Source organism: Tenebrio molitor, chromosome 2 (genome assembly GCF_963966145.1).
Source record: "Tenebrio molitor chromosome 2, icTenMoli1.1, whole genome shotgun sequence".
Lineage (NCBI taxonomy): Eukaryota > Metazoa > Arthropoda > Insecta > Coleoptera > Tenebrionidae > Tenebrio > Tenebrio molitor.
In genome coordinates, this window is record NC_091047.1 from 12958443 (window position 1) to 12977992 (window position 19550).

The window sequence follows — 19550 nt, forward strand, 5'->3', positions numbered from 1 at the left end:
ATCACCTTTAATATCTCGACGTAACATTCTATATTTCTCCAGATCACACAGTTTGCCAGATACCCTAAATTTCTTCAATATTCTGTGTTTCAACTTAATTTTCTTAATAAGCTCATACGAAAACCAAGGCGGATAATTATGCCTACGTTTTTTTTTCTTTGGAACAATTAAGTCAAACAGCTCAAATAACTTATTGTAGAAACCATGACATGCCAAATCGACATCCTCATAGCTCTCAAGAAAAGACCAATCTATAAGAAGAAGTTCGTTACGCACCATCTCCATATCAATTGCCCTAAAATTAAAATTATCACCATCATCAACACCATAAATGAACTTCCTTATCTTGATTCTAACGTCAATGGATACCAAAAGAGATGGATGATGAGGATCCTCAGGGACAAGACCCTCCTCACCCCTGGTCACACTACAATGTAAATTCGACAGAACCAAATCGAGTAGCCGATCATTATCATTAGTAATAGAGTTATGCTGCTGAATAGATAACTCACTTAAAATATGAAAAATCGGAACTGCATTACCCCGAAGTTGATCTAAATTCAAAAAGGTAATGTATTCAGTGACATTAAAATCACCCAAGAAAATTATTTTAGAACCATGCAGAAACCGCAAGGAAAGGAAAGCATAAGAAAATTCATGATATCTATGCAAAGTCAGACCAGGAGGAATATATACAAGACAAATGTAGATAGTGGAGTTGACATTATGAACCTTAACACAAATGAAATCAATTTCCGGTAGATTATCAAAGGCTAAATCTACATCCATCAGCTTCACTGACAATGTAGATCTAACAGCCAGAGCAACGCCACCACCTCTGGACTGATGAGTTCTACTAAAATTACGATCCTTTCTGAACACAATATAATCAGAGGAAAACAATTCGGTAGATAATACATCGTCTTTTAACCATGTTTCCGTCACAGCAACCACGTCAACATCAAGAACAGATACAGCATTATAAAATTGCACCAATTTGGTGTTAAGGCCACGTACATTTTGATAAAATATTGAAAAAGTGTCAATTATTTTATCACACTGATTGGAAGAAAGATTAGTTAGTCACTTATTAGAGCTATCACCAGCCACAGAGTGCTGTCCATCAGAAATTTTGCTCACAGGCAGCTCAGTTGTGATGCCAAACAGATTTTCTTTGAACTTCGCCGTGGCAAGTTTGAAAGCAAAACATTTCTCATGCTCAAATGTTGCATGATTACAGTCAATATCTAATTTTTGCGACATGCGAATGTTCTTACAGTTGCGGCATTTGGGATTAGTTTCATTATCAGCACCTACGCAAGCATTTTCTTCATGAGATTTGTGTTTGTGTGTAAATTGGGTCTTTTTTGGCATGAGTGGGCGTTTCACTCGCGTTTTAAAGGCCCACGAGTGCCAAAAAAGGCCCAATTTACACACGAATGAGTTGAATACAACGTTTTTTTGTTCAACGAGCCCCTTAAAGGCTCAAAATTACTTTAAATCTTTAAAATTAGTTTGGCGTTTCATTTTGACAAGTTGTGACATTTATCAAAATCCGTTCACGCAGGAGAAAATTCTCAAATTCTGACAGTGTTGAACAAAAAAATATTTTAATTCGACACAGACCTACATATCTTATTTTTTACTGTCTTACTATGTACATAAACGGTTTATCAGAAATCACAATTAGATGTATTTCTTATTAAATATGTAGTTATGTAGATTCATGGTACAATTTAATATGAAACATTTTTTATTAAATTTTGATAAGATATCTTTCCAGGATTATGAACGTCTACAATCATTGCCATAATCTTATCAGTTCCAAATCATGAAAAGTGAATGATTTAGTTGTTCATGGAAGCGATACTGTTAACAAAAACAACGCAGAAATTACTTATTTTATTTTCTTTAGTTTAGCAGATAGGTAACAAAAATTACATTTCGTATAAGTTTTTCGACCATTTCCAAAAAAAGTCAGAATCTACGTGTAAAGCTAAATTTAAATTTTATTAAATTAAATCTAAATATACAACCGCAATGCAGCGGGGAAAATTCTTGAGCTCACGCAAACACAAAGAATTCGAAACTCTTGGATTCGCAACATTCTAAAATTCACAGTCATTATACTAATTTATATTAATTACTAATTCTTTACGACAAAAATAAAATAAAATTTCGGTATTAAACGTACATTAAAATTCCTTAGCGATGTTATTAAAGTTGACTACTTAATAGCTTTGAGAGTTAAGAGTATGCCACAACATTTAACCAGAGGAAAAAATAGTTTTTTTACCCATTTTTGCAACAAGCTCAATAAAATATTTATAGCTCACGAGGGAACTGAACATAAACACTCATACATAAAGTAAACAAAAATTAATTTCAATTTCTACTACGTTGAAAATATTTTTATGAATTATAAATTCTGGGACAATTAAAATGATTGCGGCAGTTACAAGCTAAACAATTAATTAGAAACTTGATCTATTATCAGTATTCTCATAAATTTCAGTTATCTGAAAATGATATTTGAAAAAGATATTTTGCGCATGTGTAATTTACATTAAAAACATGACGCTCTCCTCCAATATTTGTTTGTGTAACATTCACGGTCGTCGCGGCGCTTTAGATAACATAATAACCAGTGTGCATCCGTGTAAGAATGTTGAGAAACTCACCAAAAATTCTGTAGTCTTTGTTGCGTTAAATGAAATGTTTTCTGTATTGCAAAACATAATAAATAAGTATTCTTAAAGTTTTAAAGAAGGTTGAAGAAAAACACCGGACAAACCATGTGCAAAAGTTTCGTAATGCTTGACTAAAGTAAGTTGAAATTTCGGAATTTTACATATTTAATGATTTAATCGTGCCTTCGATTGTCAAAAGGTGTTGAAGAGATGGTAGAATCGGGCAAACATCTGCGGTAGAAACGTCGCCAGGAAATGTCATCGGAGGAAGACATAAATGCCGACAACTCACCGGACTCGCCCGGAAATCCAAAGGACAATGCACTTTTCGAACCAAAACCCAAACCTAAGGTCATTCGTGTACTCACCGTGCTTGCTTACATACTCAGCGTGTCTATGGCAGCTATACTTTTATCAATTTATTACATCTTCATGTGGAACGAACAGAAAACTTACACAGCACCACATAATGAAGTTGCGCCTTCCGCAAGTGATGTGTCGTTTTCCTTGAGCGTCGCATCGCCTGTCATAAGCGTCGCGTCTTCCTCCTACACTATGGAAGAAGATAATGTCACATCTTCTGAGTCCGATTACGTTACACAGGGACTTCCTCAAAGAGGTACTTAAGAATTAATGTCGAGTAAGACGTGAACAAAATGGTTAAAATCAGAGCCAATCAAGATTTCACTCACATATAAAAAGGACTGAGAATGTAATTCAATTGTAATAAAATTTTCGGTAGAAATTAATTAATTTGATGAAGATCGTGTTTTTCACAAAACGGCGGTGGAGTAATTTAATACGGTTAAGTGCGGTAATTGGAATTATTGGCTTTATTGATTTCTTATTCCTTTATCAATAAAAATAGCAACTCTAGGAAACCATACACCTACCCACTTTGAGCATTAGACATTTATGCAACAACATAATATCAAATGGATTAGGCTTATGTAAAATTTTCATGGCAAAAACTTACAACGCAGTAAAAATTGCATTATTCTGCCATTTTAAGAATATAAAAATAGAACTGTGGCTTATACTTTAATGTTTTAAACCACTGAAGTAAATTAATTATTACATACGTTAATCGTTTGGATTATAAACTTTTGGATTGAACAGATATTTTGTTTTTATAAAATACGCATGTTGTGATTTACCAGTTTTATAACAAGAAACATTAAATGCTATCAATTTGCGGAAAAGTTCTTATCAACGCACGGATAGGATCGATTTGTTGAAAACTGATTAAACAGCTAATTAAACATAATTACAACAGTACTCACTAAAACGGCATTTCTAAATTATCACTGAAATGTAGTGGTTCACCTTTAGTGACAATATTGCAAAATTAATAAACAAATTTCCCATATGCTAATGAATTTATGGTTTCACAATGAAATGCAGTTTTACGTAAACCACATTCGACACCCAATAATAATTTTTAAAAATGGTGATAAGTTAACATTGAAACAAGAAGAGTTATGAAAATTCCTTTTTTTAATGAGTAGTATATAAAATGTTACTTGTGGACCAGGACATTTGGCGTCTTAAAAAACAAGGCAAAATCTTACAAATTTAGCTGTTTGTCCAAAAGCAAACAACCGAAAAGGGCCCAAAACCTCTCAAAAATCATTAATTTTTATCCACCTCAAAAGTTCCCAAATATGTGTAGACCACCAAAAATTAGGCACACGAAAAAACCGTTAAAATCTCCCAAAATAATGGAAAATTACCTCAAGAACGCCCTAAAAAACTAACAAAATACGTTGTTTTTACACACCCCAAAATGGCTTTTTATTTCTGGACCAAGCCATTTGGCGCATGCAAAAAAAAAGTAAAAACAACACTAAATCAAGGAGGGTACTACGATATTTGACGTCTTAAAAATCTAGGCAGAATCCTAAAAATTTATATAATTTCCCAAAAGTAAACAACCGAAATAGTATATTATGATACAAGTTTATAAGGAAGCCTTTAAAGCACGCGCGACGAGTTTAAGAGCACGACGCGTAGCGGAGTGCTTTTAACGTCGCAAGTGCTTTAAAGGCCCTTATAAACGTGTATCATACGCTATTTTTTATTATACCTGCACTACAATCTGAAAATCATAGCAAAAAAAGTAAATTGAATAACCTTTTCTGAGGTAATCTGTGTCATTAATCGTTGATATAGAAATGGTCAATTGTTGTTATCATAGATCGTGTATCAATGTCTATTTATCATTGTTCAAAATGTAGGTGAATTTGTTGTTACCTAAGCAACCTTTAAAGCTCGGCGTGCTTGAATCGCCTGTTTTCGCACGCTCAGGCGTGCTTAAAACGGCGATTCTGATGCCGGTGTAATAAAAAAGACATCAAATTTTCCAAAAATCATAATTTGTGCTTATTTTTTCATTACCATTCAACCCCCCCAAGTTTAAATTTTTCCATAATACTTTGTCTTCTTTGTCTACATCGATTCTGAAAGCTTTATCTGTAATACCCCAATATTCGACTATGCCTTCATGATAAATCTTGGATTCAGAATATTTACAGAATTAATAAAAATAAGTGCAAAACATTCCCCGTTTTCATTCCGACTACAAATGCTACAATCCGATCTATTCTTACAGCATCTCCTTTTTCACGACAGCTTATACCGTTTATAGGTATGTCTCTAATATAAGTTATTAGATTAATAAATAAGCAAACGAGTTATAAACATTGAACACAATAATATTTTCGCTATGGGCATTTTTCCTTCATTTAAAGATGAGGATGTTCAAATACCTAACAATTCCTTCGAAGAAGTAAAAATGATAGATTAGTGATAATGTTGGCTTCAAAAATAAATTTTCCTTAACACAAAGAAAAATTGCCAACTTAATTCAGTAAAGAAAATGCAGCCGCTGCAGAGATTGTCGAACAAATATGTGTCAGAAATAGTATTGAAAAGAACTGAAAACCCGTTAGAATGGTGGAAAGAACGTGTATGGATCTATCGAACCAAGGATTTTTGCAAAATAATGAAGAGTAGAATAGAACAGAATTTTTTATTTTTTTTTCAATTTTTTTTTCTGGCATTTTTATAAATAACAATAATAATAATGTAACAATAACTACATATTAGTATACGCCTCCATTTTTTGTTTATAATTTAGTGAACAACAACAATAATCTCATAATTTAGAATACGCCTCCAGGGCGGATTTTAAGCTATTCATGGCACTTTTTTGCTTCTTATTAAGAAAATTTGTAAAATGCTCATTTGATGAAATTTTACGAAGCCTCGTAGCTAAGTCGTTGGCGGATCTAGGATGGGCCAATTTATTTCTGATGGTTGTAATTGAACTGATCTCCCGATCTAAGTGGCCCTCGAGGCGTTCCTTGAAACTATTTAATTTTGCACGTTGTTTATTATTCAACTTCATTTTTTCCAATTGCAGAAACTTTTGGAGGAAAACCTAAAAAATGAGAATTCATATAAAATACAAAAAAACTATCCAACAACACATAAAGTCGACTCAAGTTGCAAAAAACCACTTGTCATTTGCAACAGCATTTTTTCAATATTTTTAAACCAAATAAAGGCACAAAAAGGCCAGAAAATCATAGTTTGGATTGAATATTTTCCATATAAGTACAGTTTTAAAGTAATTTCAAACGACTAATGCCATAAAATTGCTGTTGCAAATCCAAATTGGTTTTTTGCAACTTGAGTCAACATTACCCAACAAAATATCAAGTGATTCAAAATGAAAAGAACAGAGTCGGCTTTGAAAACCAAGTTGTTTGATAGATTGTGAGATATATTGGAACTACTTTATTATTTTTATCTACGATCGCGTAAAAAGTAGGCACTTTTTGCACTAAAAATCGTTGTCAAAGTTGACGTTTAGAGAAACTGACGGAATCGTTCTCTAAAAGTTTTAGAGCACGATTTTTCGCTTTTATGGCACAGAACTGTCAGAATACAACAATCGAATTTGTTGGAAACATTGTTTAGGTTGCTAAACGACGTGGTTCTCAAACGACTTTGGTTATTCATGAAATATTGAACCAATGAATTATTTTATACAAATTTATGTTGAAACCGGTGTGATGATCTCACGATCGTAGATAAAATGTTGTAAGACATACGTGTAAAAAGTTCCTTTGTTGCACTCACATCTTTTAAAATACTCCCTCGTACCTCGGTCGTATTTTAAACCCGTTCGTGCAATAAAGGATAACTTTTTACACTTATATCTTAAATAACTATTTGCAACTACTGCAGAATATTTCATGAAAAGTTGATAAAAGTTGATCTTTATAAAGCAGAACGTTTCTTATTTAATTTTTACTTATAGACAGAATAATGCTGTAATAAAACTACCTAAATCTTATGCGGAGAACTAGCAACGACATACGATTTGTTTTTCAAAGGCTGCTCTGTTTTTTTAACGGGCATTTTACATTTTAATGTTTGTTTAAAAACCACTTAATAAGTTACTTGAAAAGATAGTTTTGTTAATTTACCGACATGCTAAGTAAAATTAATTATCTGACAACAAAACAACATTGGTATACAGAGCGTTAGCCCTTTTCTGACACACTCTAGTGAACTGCTTGTTCTCCATTCAATTATTTTTTTCAGGCATCTGTAACTATTTTTTCTTAATTTTTAGATAATTCTACTTCCATTTAATTGACTTTTTTTACGTCCATGACTGTTGAATTATCAAATAATTCCTTTCTAAATCTAAAAGAAAAACCTAATTTATTAGCTGGTAGGTAATGAAATAACTTACTTTTTCAAATATACATCAAAAATTTTTAAAAACGGGGCAGTCTTTGAAAATGTTACTTTTTAAAAAACTATCTTAAAAACGCCAAAATCCTTAAAAACCAGAGCAAAATCGCATAAAATCATATTCATTATAAATACAGTTTTTACATCAATTTCACAGAAACAGGGTGTTCACCCTTTAAAATCGTTATCTACATGAGTTTGTATAGCATCCCTTCTACCTTATAAAAATAGGACAGAATCCTTAAAATATCTGCTTTTTAAATATACTTTTAAAATTAAGGCAAAATTTTGGAAAAATGTTAATTTTTAAATATACCTTAAAAACAGGGCTGTGTATTCGCTTCGCTCATGAGGACTTGTCGGAATTTGTTTGGACGAAACCGTATTCATTTTTGTACTGAATAGCCCAACAAAAAACAAGGCAAAAAGGCGAATTTTAAGTGTTTTCAAAGGTGAATTTGCTTGGCCGAAATCGTATTCATATCTGTGCTGAAGTGGCCCAATAAAAAAACTGGGTGATTCCGAAGGCTTTTTAATATGCTTTAAAAACAAGGTAGGATCTTTAAAAAAATGATGTGTGCTGAAGGGGCCTTACTAGTAGTTAGGTACTTCACAAAAATTTTGAAACAGCTTCAACTTACTTATAATTGTTGACTGTCGGATCACACTAGACACATTTGTGTGATTAGGAGATTGGTTTTCCGGGACAAAATTACGGCACTCCCTAGTAAAAATATTTTTCTACGACCTAACGAGAACACGCTTTAGGAAGAAATTTTAACAACTTATGCGTGAGTTCAAAATTTAAAAACATGTAAGTTTTGTATCCACAAAATGTATAATTCTTTAAAAGACTACAAAGTGTCTCTAAAAGAACTCGTACTGTTACAAGTAACCTACCGGACTTATAACGTAAATTACTATACATACATATTATAATACTACATTATTTTCAAAATGACTGACTGTTGACTTTTGGATGTTATGGTTACGTTGTCAAAAATATCAAGATTAGTTGTACAAACATTGTAGTTTACTACAATTCCTTCTTGTTACCCACATGTGAAAAAAATAACAAGGATCTACTGTTTTCGAATTTTTACAATCGAATATTTCATAAAGCGACAAATAATCTTATTTACCCTACGACTTCAACACTTACACACAATTGAACGGATCTCCTTTTTACTTCCCTAAGATTAGTTTCACAGAAGAAATTTAAATTTCCTCAAATTTTTTTCCTTGAATAATCCTAAATTATGTTCCAAAGAAGGAACACACTGTTCTTCACCTAAGAAATCTCTACCATATTTTGTAAATACTTCTTGGATAGACATTACAATTACAAAAACAACATTACTGCTAAAACACCGATAATCTTTTTAGCATAAAAAATTAACTTTACTATTTCAAAATTACCTACTATAATAGTTATTTATCTACGGCTGCGAATTATTAATTAAAAAAATCAATTTTTGGCAAAAACGTCAAATTTGACATTTACAAAAATATATTTTGATAATTGTTAAATGTCAGTTTCAATCGTTTTAATTCAAAATCAAAGCAACAAGATTGAAACAATTTGCTCAATACCAGGACAACCAGCTAATTCTGTTTGTAAACAACGCGTTGTTTTAAATTTTTCATAATTGAGAACCGGGTCGTTTAGGTCTTATCGCGCCTCTCGAAAGTGAAGTGACTTCGAAAAATGTACATTGGGGTTACCCCGACGTCAAGTGAGAAAAGTACCAGAACCTGGAATGGAAACGTGTGTGATTCTGTTTCGAGGACGACCTGGAGTGCAAGAGACGAGCGTTTCTGGAGGTGTCACTGCAGTTTGCGTCGTTTTTCCAGTATGACGTGTATTACAAAGTGGTCTCTTGTGTGAGTAATCCAAAAGAGAGTAGTAGATGATATCATTAAAAGTGGAAGTGAGTCTTTTTGTGCCAAGCCCAGAGATTGAAGACCGAAACGAAGTCGATGCCGGCTAGGTACTGGGCGAACAAAATGCAAGGACTGTGTTATGTATTTACAATAAGTACCTAGCTTTTCTTTTGTATTGTTGTATTTCAATAAATTTTGTCTGTTTGCTTCTAAATAAAAATGCGTTACGTAATGAAACCAGTGCGGTAATGAACTACATTACGCAACTCAAATGACTGTAAATGAGTGTGGTAATAACGACTTATCCAAGCAACCGTAGATAAAAATATTTAACCGTGATTTTGCCAAATGCTAAACAGAGGCAAGTACTAAATTAAAATAAAGTCGTCTTTCATTTCAACTATATTTCAAGAATTCTGTGCTTACGTTCTCAAGTTAACGATCTTCATATAATTGTCTCAAACATGACAAACTGTTGTCTGTTTATGTGCGGATAATAAGCAAACAAACATCGACGGGATGTCGATAACTATTGAATGATTATTATTTTTAGACGCAGTTTTCACTCAAGATGAAATATCTACTAAATTTTGTTTGGTGTTCTACGCAGAAGTCAGAATAGGTTATTATTATGCTTTACATCAATTAACGGCATTTTTTATTTCAGTCAACTCTACTTAACACGACACCTTTGCACATGGCGACAGGAGAATTGTCCAGCAACTTGGAAACAAAAATCTTTTCTTTAATATAATAGGAGGCCTTAAAATTAACTAAAACAATCATTGTGATAATTTGTGATATTAATGTTATTTATCTACTTTGAGAAATTAGGTATACACAGGGCATAAACCCATTGTTTGATCTGGCTGACACACATACGCGCGATACACTCTACATAACACAATAAAAATATTACAAACCCTCATAAGTGGTCCTTGACCTCAATTCAATACTTACAGCACATACAGGTATAAAATACAATGTACCTATGTATCAAACATTTTGAAGCTGAAATATTCTTCTACCGAAAGGAAAGTTTACCAGCAAATTATAGTAATTAAAGAGCTCTAATACGAAAAATCCCAGAAGAATCGGTTCTCCGTTCTTTAACATATACATTTTATAACAATTACATTAATTTTCAAACAAGTTACAAAATTCTACAACAAAATAGTCATTTTTATATTAAGTGCGCGAAGAGAGTGTTTTTTGTGCATGAAAAGGTCTTTTACGCCGAGACGAAGGTCGAGGCAGTATAAGCCTTTGAATGCACAAAAACATCTTCGCGCACGAAATATAAACAATATTTTTTCTATAATTGATTCAAAAAATTGAAATTAAAAATTCAAATTTTTGAAGGACCATGTTGCTAGGTAACTAATAAAAAACAGTGCGTGAAATGAAAAACAGAAATAGTCGTATGCGTGAAATTGCATTTCACACACTGTTTTGTATGGTTTCTATGGTTTCGATCTTACTAACAATGCAAAAAAAATACACGTCAGAAAATGACCCACTTCAGGCACAGATAACTATGCGTGAATTTCAATTTTTTGAATCAATTATAGAAAAAATTGATTTTTCCACCCACATATCCAGCTGACTAACCAAAAAACTGAATCGGACGTTAGTGGATAGTACATGATAGGAGGGCGAAGACGGGTGGCAGATCTGAGCCAGCAAACAACCTAAATCGTAAAAATGTGCTCAGCAGACTGATCTCTCTGCTTTATTCCCTTTATCAAAACTAACGAGCTTTAAACATTTTTAACATCAACGAATTCTCGTTTAATCGTAATTTTAAACATTGTTATTTTCAACGAATCTCAAAGAGAAATTTTGTAAGGATTTTGGGTAATTAAATTCAATTCACTCCAAAAACTTCATATACTGATATACTCTCATATCCAGTAAATTTTTTTTTTCATTATTCATAACTTTTTTGGGATAAATGTGCCTCCTACATGTCACAAAGTGTCAATCAATCTTAATAAATTACTCAAAATACACTTTAGATCTGATTTCGCCTAATATTTTGTATGACTAACTTAAAAAGCAATTTTTAACATCGAAAATACTACTCTTGGTGTTAAATAATGTGTGTGCAAAAAATGTGAGGTCAAAAGGCTTGGTTCTTGCTTTGGTTGCGTTAACGTATGGCATAGCTCCATCAGATATAAAATTTTTCGTGAAACAATAAGTGTGGAGCGAAAGAGTGAAAGTGGACGATCATCAAAACAGATACAAATTTCAGAAACCGTTTAAACAGTCAAGGAAGTTATATGAAATGAGCCGAAAACGTCAATTTCTCATTTATCACAAAAAATGAAGGTATGATCAAAATGAGCTTATGCATCTGAAGAGCTTGTCAACTAAAAAGACGTTACTACGTTCAGAAAAGAGAAAGAAAACCTCACCCTGCGTGATCACAGATTTATATGATCACTCGTTAGCTTATTGCCTCAATTAAAAAAGAAAGCATTTGTTATTTCCAGTAAAAATACACTCCTGGACAAAAAATCCGGACACTTAAAATACTTAGTTATTTTTGTACGAAGTGCGCCAACATAACACGAATTTTGCCACAAAATACAAACACTATTTTTTGTACAACCGTCAAAAAAAGAATTTGATTTTTGAAGGCAAATTAGATGAAGAAAATCAAAGTATCAAGTCATTGTAACTCAGGAAATGTGCAAATGAAGATCACATTTTTTCACACGTGAAAAAAAATCGTTTTTTTAACACGTGAAAAAAAAAATCTATTTTTTAACACGTGAAAAAATGAGAAACTTTGCGCGACTTGATAACGATGCAAAAAATGTCACGTTTTTTTGACAGTTCTAGAAAAAATGTGATTTTTTTAAATTTACCTTTCAATAGAAGCGAGGTACAGTCGTTGACCAAAATAAAATAGGACAAAGTAAATTTCGATTGTGTAATTCGATATTTTTGCGAAATCCATCTCTTAGGAAACAAAGTGTCAAAAATAAAAAAATAAGTCTGATAAGTGTCATCATTCGACTATATTTCAAAAACTCACAATCATTCAATTGAACATAGTGACAGTGACGAGATGACAAGTGAAAAAACACAACCTAACTTTTTGTAAATCAATTGTCAAGTCAAATCAAGTTGTAATCTGAGACACATACGTCTCAGGTACACTACACAAATCTTTGAATTGTGAAACTGTCTAAGGTAACACTTTGTCCTATTTTATATTGGTCAACGACTGTACGTACACATTTCTTCCAATTCTTTAATTAACTCTACACAAGTCGATTGTTTTTAAATGTAGGTATCTAAGTCCTTTTGGACAAGAACAATTATGAGTTTTGCAGAAAGTGGCACTTTCTGTCGTTTTGCAGCAATGTATTTTTTTGTGTTTCACGTCACGTTTATTTTGATGAAATTCAGATTATTGTAGACATTTTGTTTAAATTGTGCGGAAATGAGATCCAAAATCATTGCAAAAGTGGGGGCATTGAATAAAGATGGCCGCAGTGTATAGTACATTGCAAATTTGTTGAATATTGCTAAAAGTAGTGTTCATGACACCCTTGCAAGGTACCATCAGACTGGACAATACAATAGAAGACCAGGATTGGGCAGAAAATGGTCTAGAAATGAACGCATGAACATTTTTTAACATCATCCGTACTTCGGGACATCAATTGTTCCGGCTAGTCATCTGTTAGAAGCTCCGAGAACCTTCCGTCGGGGATCCGTAAATCAGCTCTTCGGCGTCTGGGTTTGGACTTCCTGGACTCTTCTTCCAGCCTCTTCGGACCCTCGACGTCTCCACACCCTTTTCTCGCTGTTCAACCACTCACCCTTTCACAGTCCCGTACCTCCAACCAAGACCAAAGACCCAAAAGCCAAGCCCCCTCCTCCTACTCGTTCCTCTGTTTTATAGTTTCGCCCCTTTCAATTCGGATTTTTATTATATTCGGCGGAAAACGGACTCGCCGCGAGTCGTGGGCACCGTGATCAGATGATCGAGACGACTTGCATTTTTTAAAATGTAACAATACCTACGCATATCGAAAAACTTCCCCGAAAGGGAGGTTACTAACATTAGGTTGAAATTTTATAAAACTGACGCTTATGTTTGTTTAAATAATTGGTTTTTTGTTAATTTTTTCAAAAATGTTACTTTTCTTGTTTGTTACCTGTTTTAGTTAATTTTCACCTCTGTCTTGTTATAAATAAAAGTTCTTTGTTATCATGATTGTAATATTATTCTTTACTTTCTTAAATCTTAAATTAATTAATACATAAATTTAAAAATTCTAGTGTCCGGATTTTTTTGTCCAGGAGTGTAATATAAATATCATCTACGCCTACGTTAAGCAAGGTCTTGTTTGAGTATGACCAAAAAATTCCTAATAAGACAGATACCCACCATATAACATTTTAAAATGTTGGGGGACAGGCGGCGGTTAAAAGCAAAATTGATTTTTTTAACAGTACTTTTAGCTTGGTAAAGGACTAATAATTTCGGATCAGAATACATACTCACTATCTAAACGCTATCATAACGATAATAAGAATAAAAAATACAATAAGTTTCATTATTTCACCAATATTGAAATTCTCTTGTCCCAGATAATTGCATAGACACTATAGACAGAGGTTTTTTCCGAGACTTTTTTTAACATAAATAATTTGATGGTGAAGACTAATGGAAAGCAAGTACTTTTAGAAAAATTTGCAAAATGACGTTAAAGACGTCTTGTCGGTGAAAACATTTTATATTCAATGTCTTCAATAGTTAATAGTCAAAACTTTTAGCGCATGGTATTGAAAATAAAAAGAAAAAAATTCGAATTATTTATTAAAACACAAAAGCGGTTTTTAGCAAAAGTACACATACTTGTTGGTTACTGTGTTAATCTTTTTTTTTTTTTCAACAATTTGGGACCTAGCCCCATAGATATTTTTATAACCTACAAATTGCTTATACGAGCAGATTTAACATACCATGTGAGCAACAATTACTGATTGAGTTGGTAATAAATTCTGGTGACTTTTGGTGACTTTTATGTCATGTTCCAAGGAGAAAACCATGATATTAATAAAAGTTACACAAACTAAGGGCCGGTTTCACCAACCTGAGTTAAATTTAACTACAGATTAAAATATACGAAAACATTGTTATAACAATAGGTAACTAAAGTAACGAAACGGTAACGAAGCATTTTAACCTACAGTTAACTTTAATTGGCGTTGGTGAAACCGGCCCTAAGACGTTTAAATTTGAAAGTATGTCAGCTGTCAATAATGTCAATAAAACAAACCGAAATAGATACAATTCAGTCTTGAAAATTTCATGTAAAATTTGTTATTGCCAACTGAAACAGTTATTGTTGCTCACCCTGTATATAATAAACATATTTTTGGGCTAGAAATCCCTCATCTCCTGAAAATCAGTTTTCAATTGATTAATTTACAAAATAAACCCATTTTGAATCCTCTTTGAAATTAAAAATGTGTGTGGTGTCGCGATATTTCAAATTCTACTCCACGTCTATTTTTTTTCTGTTTCTAATGTATCATCAAAAACGTCGATCTTATGGCGGTATAACTTGCCCAGCGAGAGATTGGTTGACATAAAAATCACTAAATTCTACGTCGAGAAAGTAGTACCTAGCGCACATAAATTTTGAAATACATATATCCTTTAAGCAGTAACATTTTCGCCCTGAAATGGTGAAATGATGCTCTAGTTAATGTATTCTGGTGCCTTTTGTAGTGTTGGGATACAAGCGTACAATTTAATTAATTATAGGCCTCTGAAAAAATACGAAAAAAATTCTTTGTCCAAAGACATTTTTTTTAATTGTTCCAAATCTAATGAATTGGCTGTTATTAGCAGCACACGGCAAAACATGTGTTGAGCTGGTCAGTTTTGTTTAATTTGAATTATTTTAGTTAGGTACCTAATTATGTCAGTGTGCTATCTGTGGTGAAGGTAAAAGGGTGTGTGTAATTATTAATAAACAGTGGCTGCCTTAGCCCGCTCGTGGTTGGAGAGGAACATTTCAAGAAAAGTTTTCAATAAATGTTTGGATTAGAGTCGCCCGTGAAAATTTAGTTGGACTTCATGTTTCATCTCAACGATTAATTGATGAGAACTACCAGAATTTTTTGACCAGCACAGTAGACGGTCTGGAAAACGTCCTCCTGACACTCTGACAGCGCAACGTGGTAAGTAGCAGAGGTAAAGTCCTCGTCGAAAAATAGTCAATTTTGACTTAAATTGTAAATCATTTTACAATAGGAGAGCAAATTGTCTTATAACTACCATAAATAAGGAGGGGTTGTTAGTTTACCAGATGTTTGCCCTTCTTTGAGTCGGTACTGCACAACAAAGGGGCAATAAAATTAGAGGGTATACCTAATGGAATTATTTATGGTATTTTCTCTCCTATTGTCAAATGATTTACAATTTAAATCAAAATTGACTATTTTTCGACGAGAACTTTATATAGTATTCGCACGATGGTCTGTACCTCCAAATAATACAATCAGAGTAGTTAAATCATAACTTTCCTGAAAAATTCATTGAGAAAAACTGTCCTATTTTATGGTCTCCTCCATGGAATTGAAGAAATAAATATTGTTTAGGTATACATGCATGTATGTAGGTATGTATGTATGTATACAATCATATTGTTGCCCGAAAAGGAATGACCTAGAAGAAAAAATGACCTAATCCCAAATTATGAGACCCGGAAAAAATTTTGTTGTGTACGTCACATGAAACTTGATGAGAAATAACTTGCAAAAGCTTTGGACAAACAAGGTATGTGTTTTCGATACCTTTGTAATACATTCCCAGATTGAAAAAAAAAGCACCGACAGCATTTAAAACTGTTACATACTAAATATTTTCTTGACAATAATAAAAGCCGGAATTGCAAAAGGTTAGTGAAAGAAATGTTCCAAAAATTCCGGAACTTAGGACGCAATATGAGTTTAAAAATGTATCTTTTATTTTCACACTCGCTCATAACAAAGCCGATGAAACATAATGATGATGACAAATTAAACAGTGGAAAAAGTGGTGATAAAATTACTCGTTTCAAAAAAAGAGAAAACGTGCATTAAAAAGGCAATGTTAAATGTTTACATAACATTCACTTATAGTTGTTTTGGATGATTTTTCTGTTAGAAAAAATAGCAGGACCAACGTTGCAAATATTGAAGTACAATTGCGGACATGGAATCTTGGCCACAACTGACATTTAACTGACAAATATGTGTGAACTGGCCTTTACTTTATTGAATATATCCAAGGCGATCTTGATATATCCCAACTTTTGACTCGATAATGCCATTTCCGGCATTTCCCTGCTTTTTTGATGTCACAAGAAAAACTTCAAAGTGTCCGGAATAAAAACTAGCCATCACTTTTCTGTTACCTACGTCAAAATCCAAATGTGTAATTAATGCTTTAATGACACTGACATTTAGATGATGGCTAACTTTTTTTGCCGGCCACTGTACCTATGTTATGTATTTTCGTTTTCTATCTTGCATGCCCTGCATGGTAGAAACCCCATCCACACAGTCAAATTTTGTCAGCCTATTGACTAACAAATTTCATCCAGAGGCTCATTCTTCTGTTCTTGAAATACATTTAGCAACTTCTCCACGTAGTAGGTTTCACTTAATATTAATGAATATCGAAGCACAGCAATTTGTTCGTATTCCCAGAACATTCCCTTTGTTCTTAAGTCAATATGTGAAGCATTGTGATTCGTGTTCATATCGTCTTAGGTATGTATAACATTGTATCTTATTCATGTCATAATATTTCCGAATTTGAAATGACAACGAATATTTTCCTTTGCAATGGATTTAAAAATTTATAAACTCGCTTTCGCGCATCTTCATAATAATTTTAAACAAAACTTGCGTCATAAAATAATATAACAACAAAATTTATAAACGACACGAGTTTTATTAGGCACGAGCGGAGTATAGCGGAGCGAGTGTTTAATAAACTAGCGTCTAAAAAAACGAGTTGAATACTATACTTTTTCTACGACCAAATGAACAATGCAAATATAACACGTAACTACTTTATTCAACGTTAATTTAAACATAAAATTCGAACTTGATAAACGTCAATTGAGAAGTGACAACTAACTTCATTTTGAATGTCACATGATTTTTGCTATTAAAAAAACCAGAGCGTGACTAAAAACCCCGTTGCTAACTTCACCTCGTGACTAAAACGCACAAAGTCATTGCTTGTCAAGGTGTATTTAAAAAATTACTTAGCGTCATGGAAACATATGCGATAAAGGGCGTTTGAAACATAGGAGTATAAAAAATATATTATAAGACAATTTCTAATCACAATTAAATGGATTACAAAATTTACAAATGCTTTTAACTGACTTCTCTTTTTTTATGTTACTTAAACGTACTATAAAAAATCTAATCAAAAAAGTGTTCCGGTATGAGGACAAAACCACGGATGTCACATTTAGGACGTCTATCAAAGAACTGAGAATTAGAGTCTGTCTTGACGAATAACTCGTCCAATATTTTCGCATAAAGGAAATATCAAGACCTAAATCTACTTCCCCAGTTTAACCAGCTTATTTTAAACACGAAACAATTAAATTTAGCTTCAAGTACCGGTTAAAGCATATTCGATTACTGCTGCATTTCCTATGCAGATTTTATTACGGCTGAGCTTTGGGTGGGTGATTAAAAAATCGATTTTCCAAATAAAAAAATTGAAGACGTCTATCTTTAGAAAGTTGACGTGTTGACTTTTTCCGGCACCACAATTCTGCTTTGCTTCAAAAAATGCGCCTATTTTAAGCCAGCTTGCTTTAAGAGTAAAAATAATCTTGAAATCAAAACTTCCTCTACACGTTGCAACCCGATTACATTCTTCCACATACCTATCACGTCAATATGTACAGCTACAACATTTCAATCCCGTCGAAACGTTACTCCCTTTGTAAATTAACGTAAAAGAGAATTTTGAAAATCTCTGAGGCTGCGCGTCGGCATCCCGGTAGTGTCTTGTTGTAAACAGCTGGAACTATTGATTGACCCGGTGTAAAACATGCTAAAATCACAACAGCCGTGTCCCGATTTCGAAAATACGTTGCGGCCGACCGAATTTAACGACATAAAATGATCGATTGTTTTAAAAAACTTTCCCACCCGGATAAACGTAAACGAATAGAAATAACTTACAACAACCAGACCACATTGTAGTGTACATTATTAATAAAAACCAGTAATTGAACACAATCCGTCAGCGTGGCGTGTAAATTTTTCACTAAAGCTCTCGTCATTTTAAAATCGAAAATGTCCTACAAAATCTCCATGAAAAATGGTATCAACTGTACCGAAGCGCAGTGGATTAAAAATAATAACCTAGTGGACACGAGTGTTAAACTGGCCGGAGAAGAAGCCAAGGACCGTCTCTACGAACCCAAACACAAAAAGAAACTTGTCAGGGTTCTCACGGTCATCGCGTATGTGTTTTTCGTTTCATTAGCCGCAATTATGCTCTCTTTGTACTACGTTTTCTTGTGGAACGGCGGTCAAAGGAATTTGCCCAAATACCCAGTGCAACACGAATCGCAAGTCAAATGCGATAATATCATAGCAGGTGAGACCACAAACTTAACAACCCTTGGAGGACGACATCGAGAACATTACTCCTCATCGACGATTTGGTTTTAATTGTGAATTTGTTACAGAAATGCAACAACAGATAACGGGCGCCGGAGAAAACGAAGTACTTTCCACTTCCTCCTCTACTGCCGACGACAACACGACCTCCCCTCAATATGGCTTCAGCTTAGACAATGAATTTGGAAAGACAAGCACTTTTATAAAAAAGTTAATGCACAAATACCCCTACGCGGAAAATGACTAGTTCACATAGCTACTTCCTGTTTACTTTATAAGACTTGTTTACACAGTGTCTCCAGAAAGCTTCAGTATCCCTGTTTATAGTTTAATATTGCATTACCTACCGTAAAATATATTGCAATTTGATATTAGTCATAATTTATTATTTTTATAAACTTTGTTGTACTTTACACTATTGATTTATATTAAAAAAATATACATTGAAACACTTTTACCGCTCTTAATTCAAATAAATTTTATGTCACATCGCTGTCAAGAGATGGCACGGACAAAATTATTACTGAT

General features: G+C 33.2%; 1 protein-coding gene and 1 long non-coding RNA gene across 3 annotated transcripts; one reads left to right on the forward strand and one right to left on the reverse strand.

Moving 5' to 3' along the window:
* Positions 1 to 1394: 1394 nt before the first annotated feature.
* Positions 1395 to 19475, forward strand: LOC138124695 (uncharacterized). 2 transcript variants are annotated; one of them, XM_069039844.1, is made up of 3 exons: positions 1395 to 2826; positions 2890 to 3309; positions 19091 to 19475. In XM_069039844.1, exons 2-3 carry the CDS (start codon positions 2946 to 2948, stop codon positions 19267 to 19269), a joined length of 543 nt encoding a protein of 180 aa, XP_068895945.1. In that variant the 5' UTR covers positions 1395 to 2826; positions 2890 to 2945; the 3' UTR covers positions 19270 to 19475. The 2 variants fall into 2 exon arrangements, with proteins under 2 accessions (XP_068895945.1, XP_068895946.1); XM_069039845.1 differs by lacking the exons at positions 1395 to 2826; positions 2890 to 3309 and adding an exon at positions 16067 to 18999.
* Positions 5773 to 8881, reverse strand: LOC138124697 (uncharacterized). The gene is made up of 2 exons (XR_011157242.1): positions 6399 to 8881; positions 5773 to 6132 (listed from the first exon to the last, which is right to left on the reverse strand). It is a non-coding gene; the product is annotated as an uncharacterized lncRNA (long non-coding RNA).
* Positions 19476 to 19550: the final 75 nt, after the last annotated feature.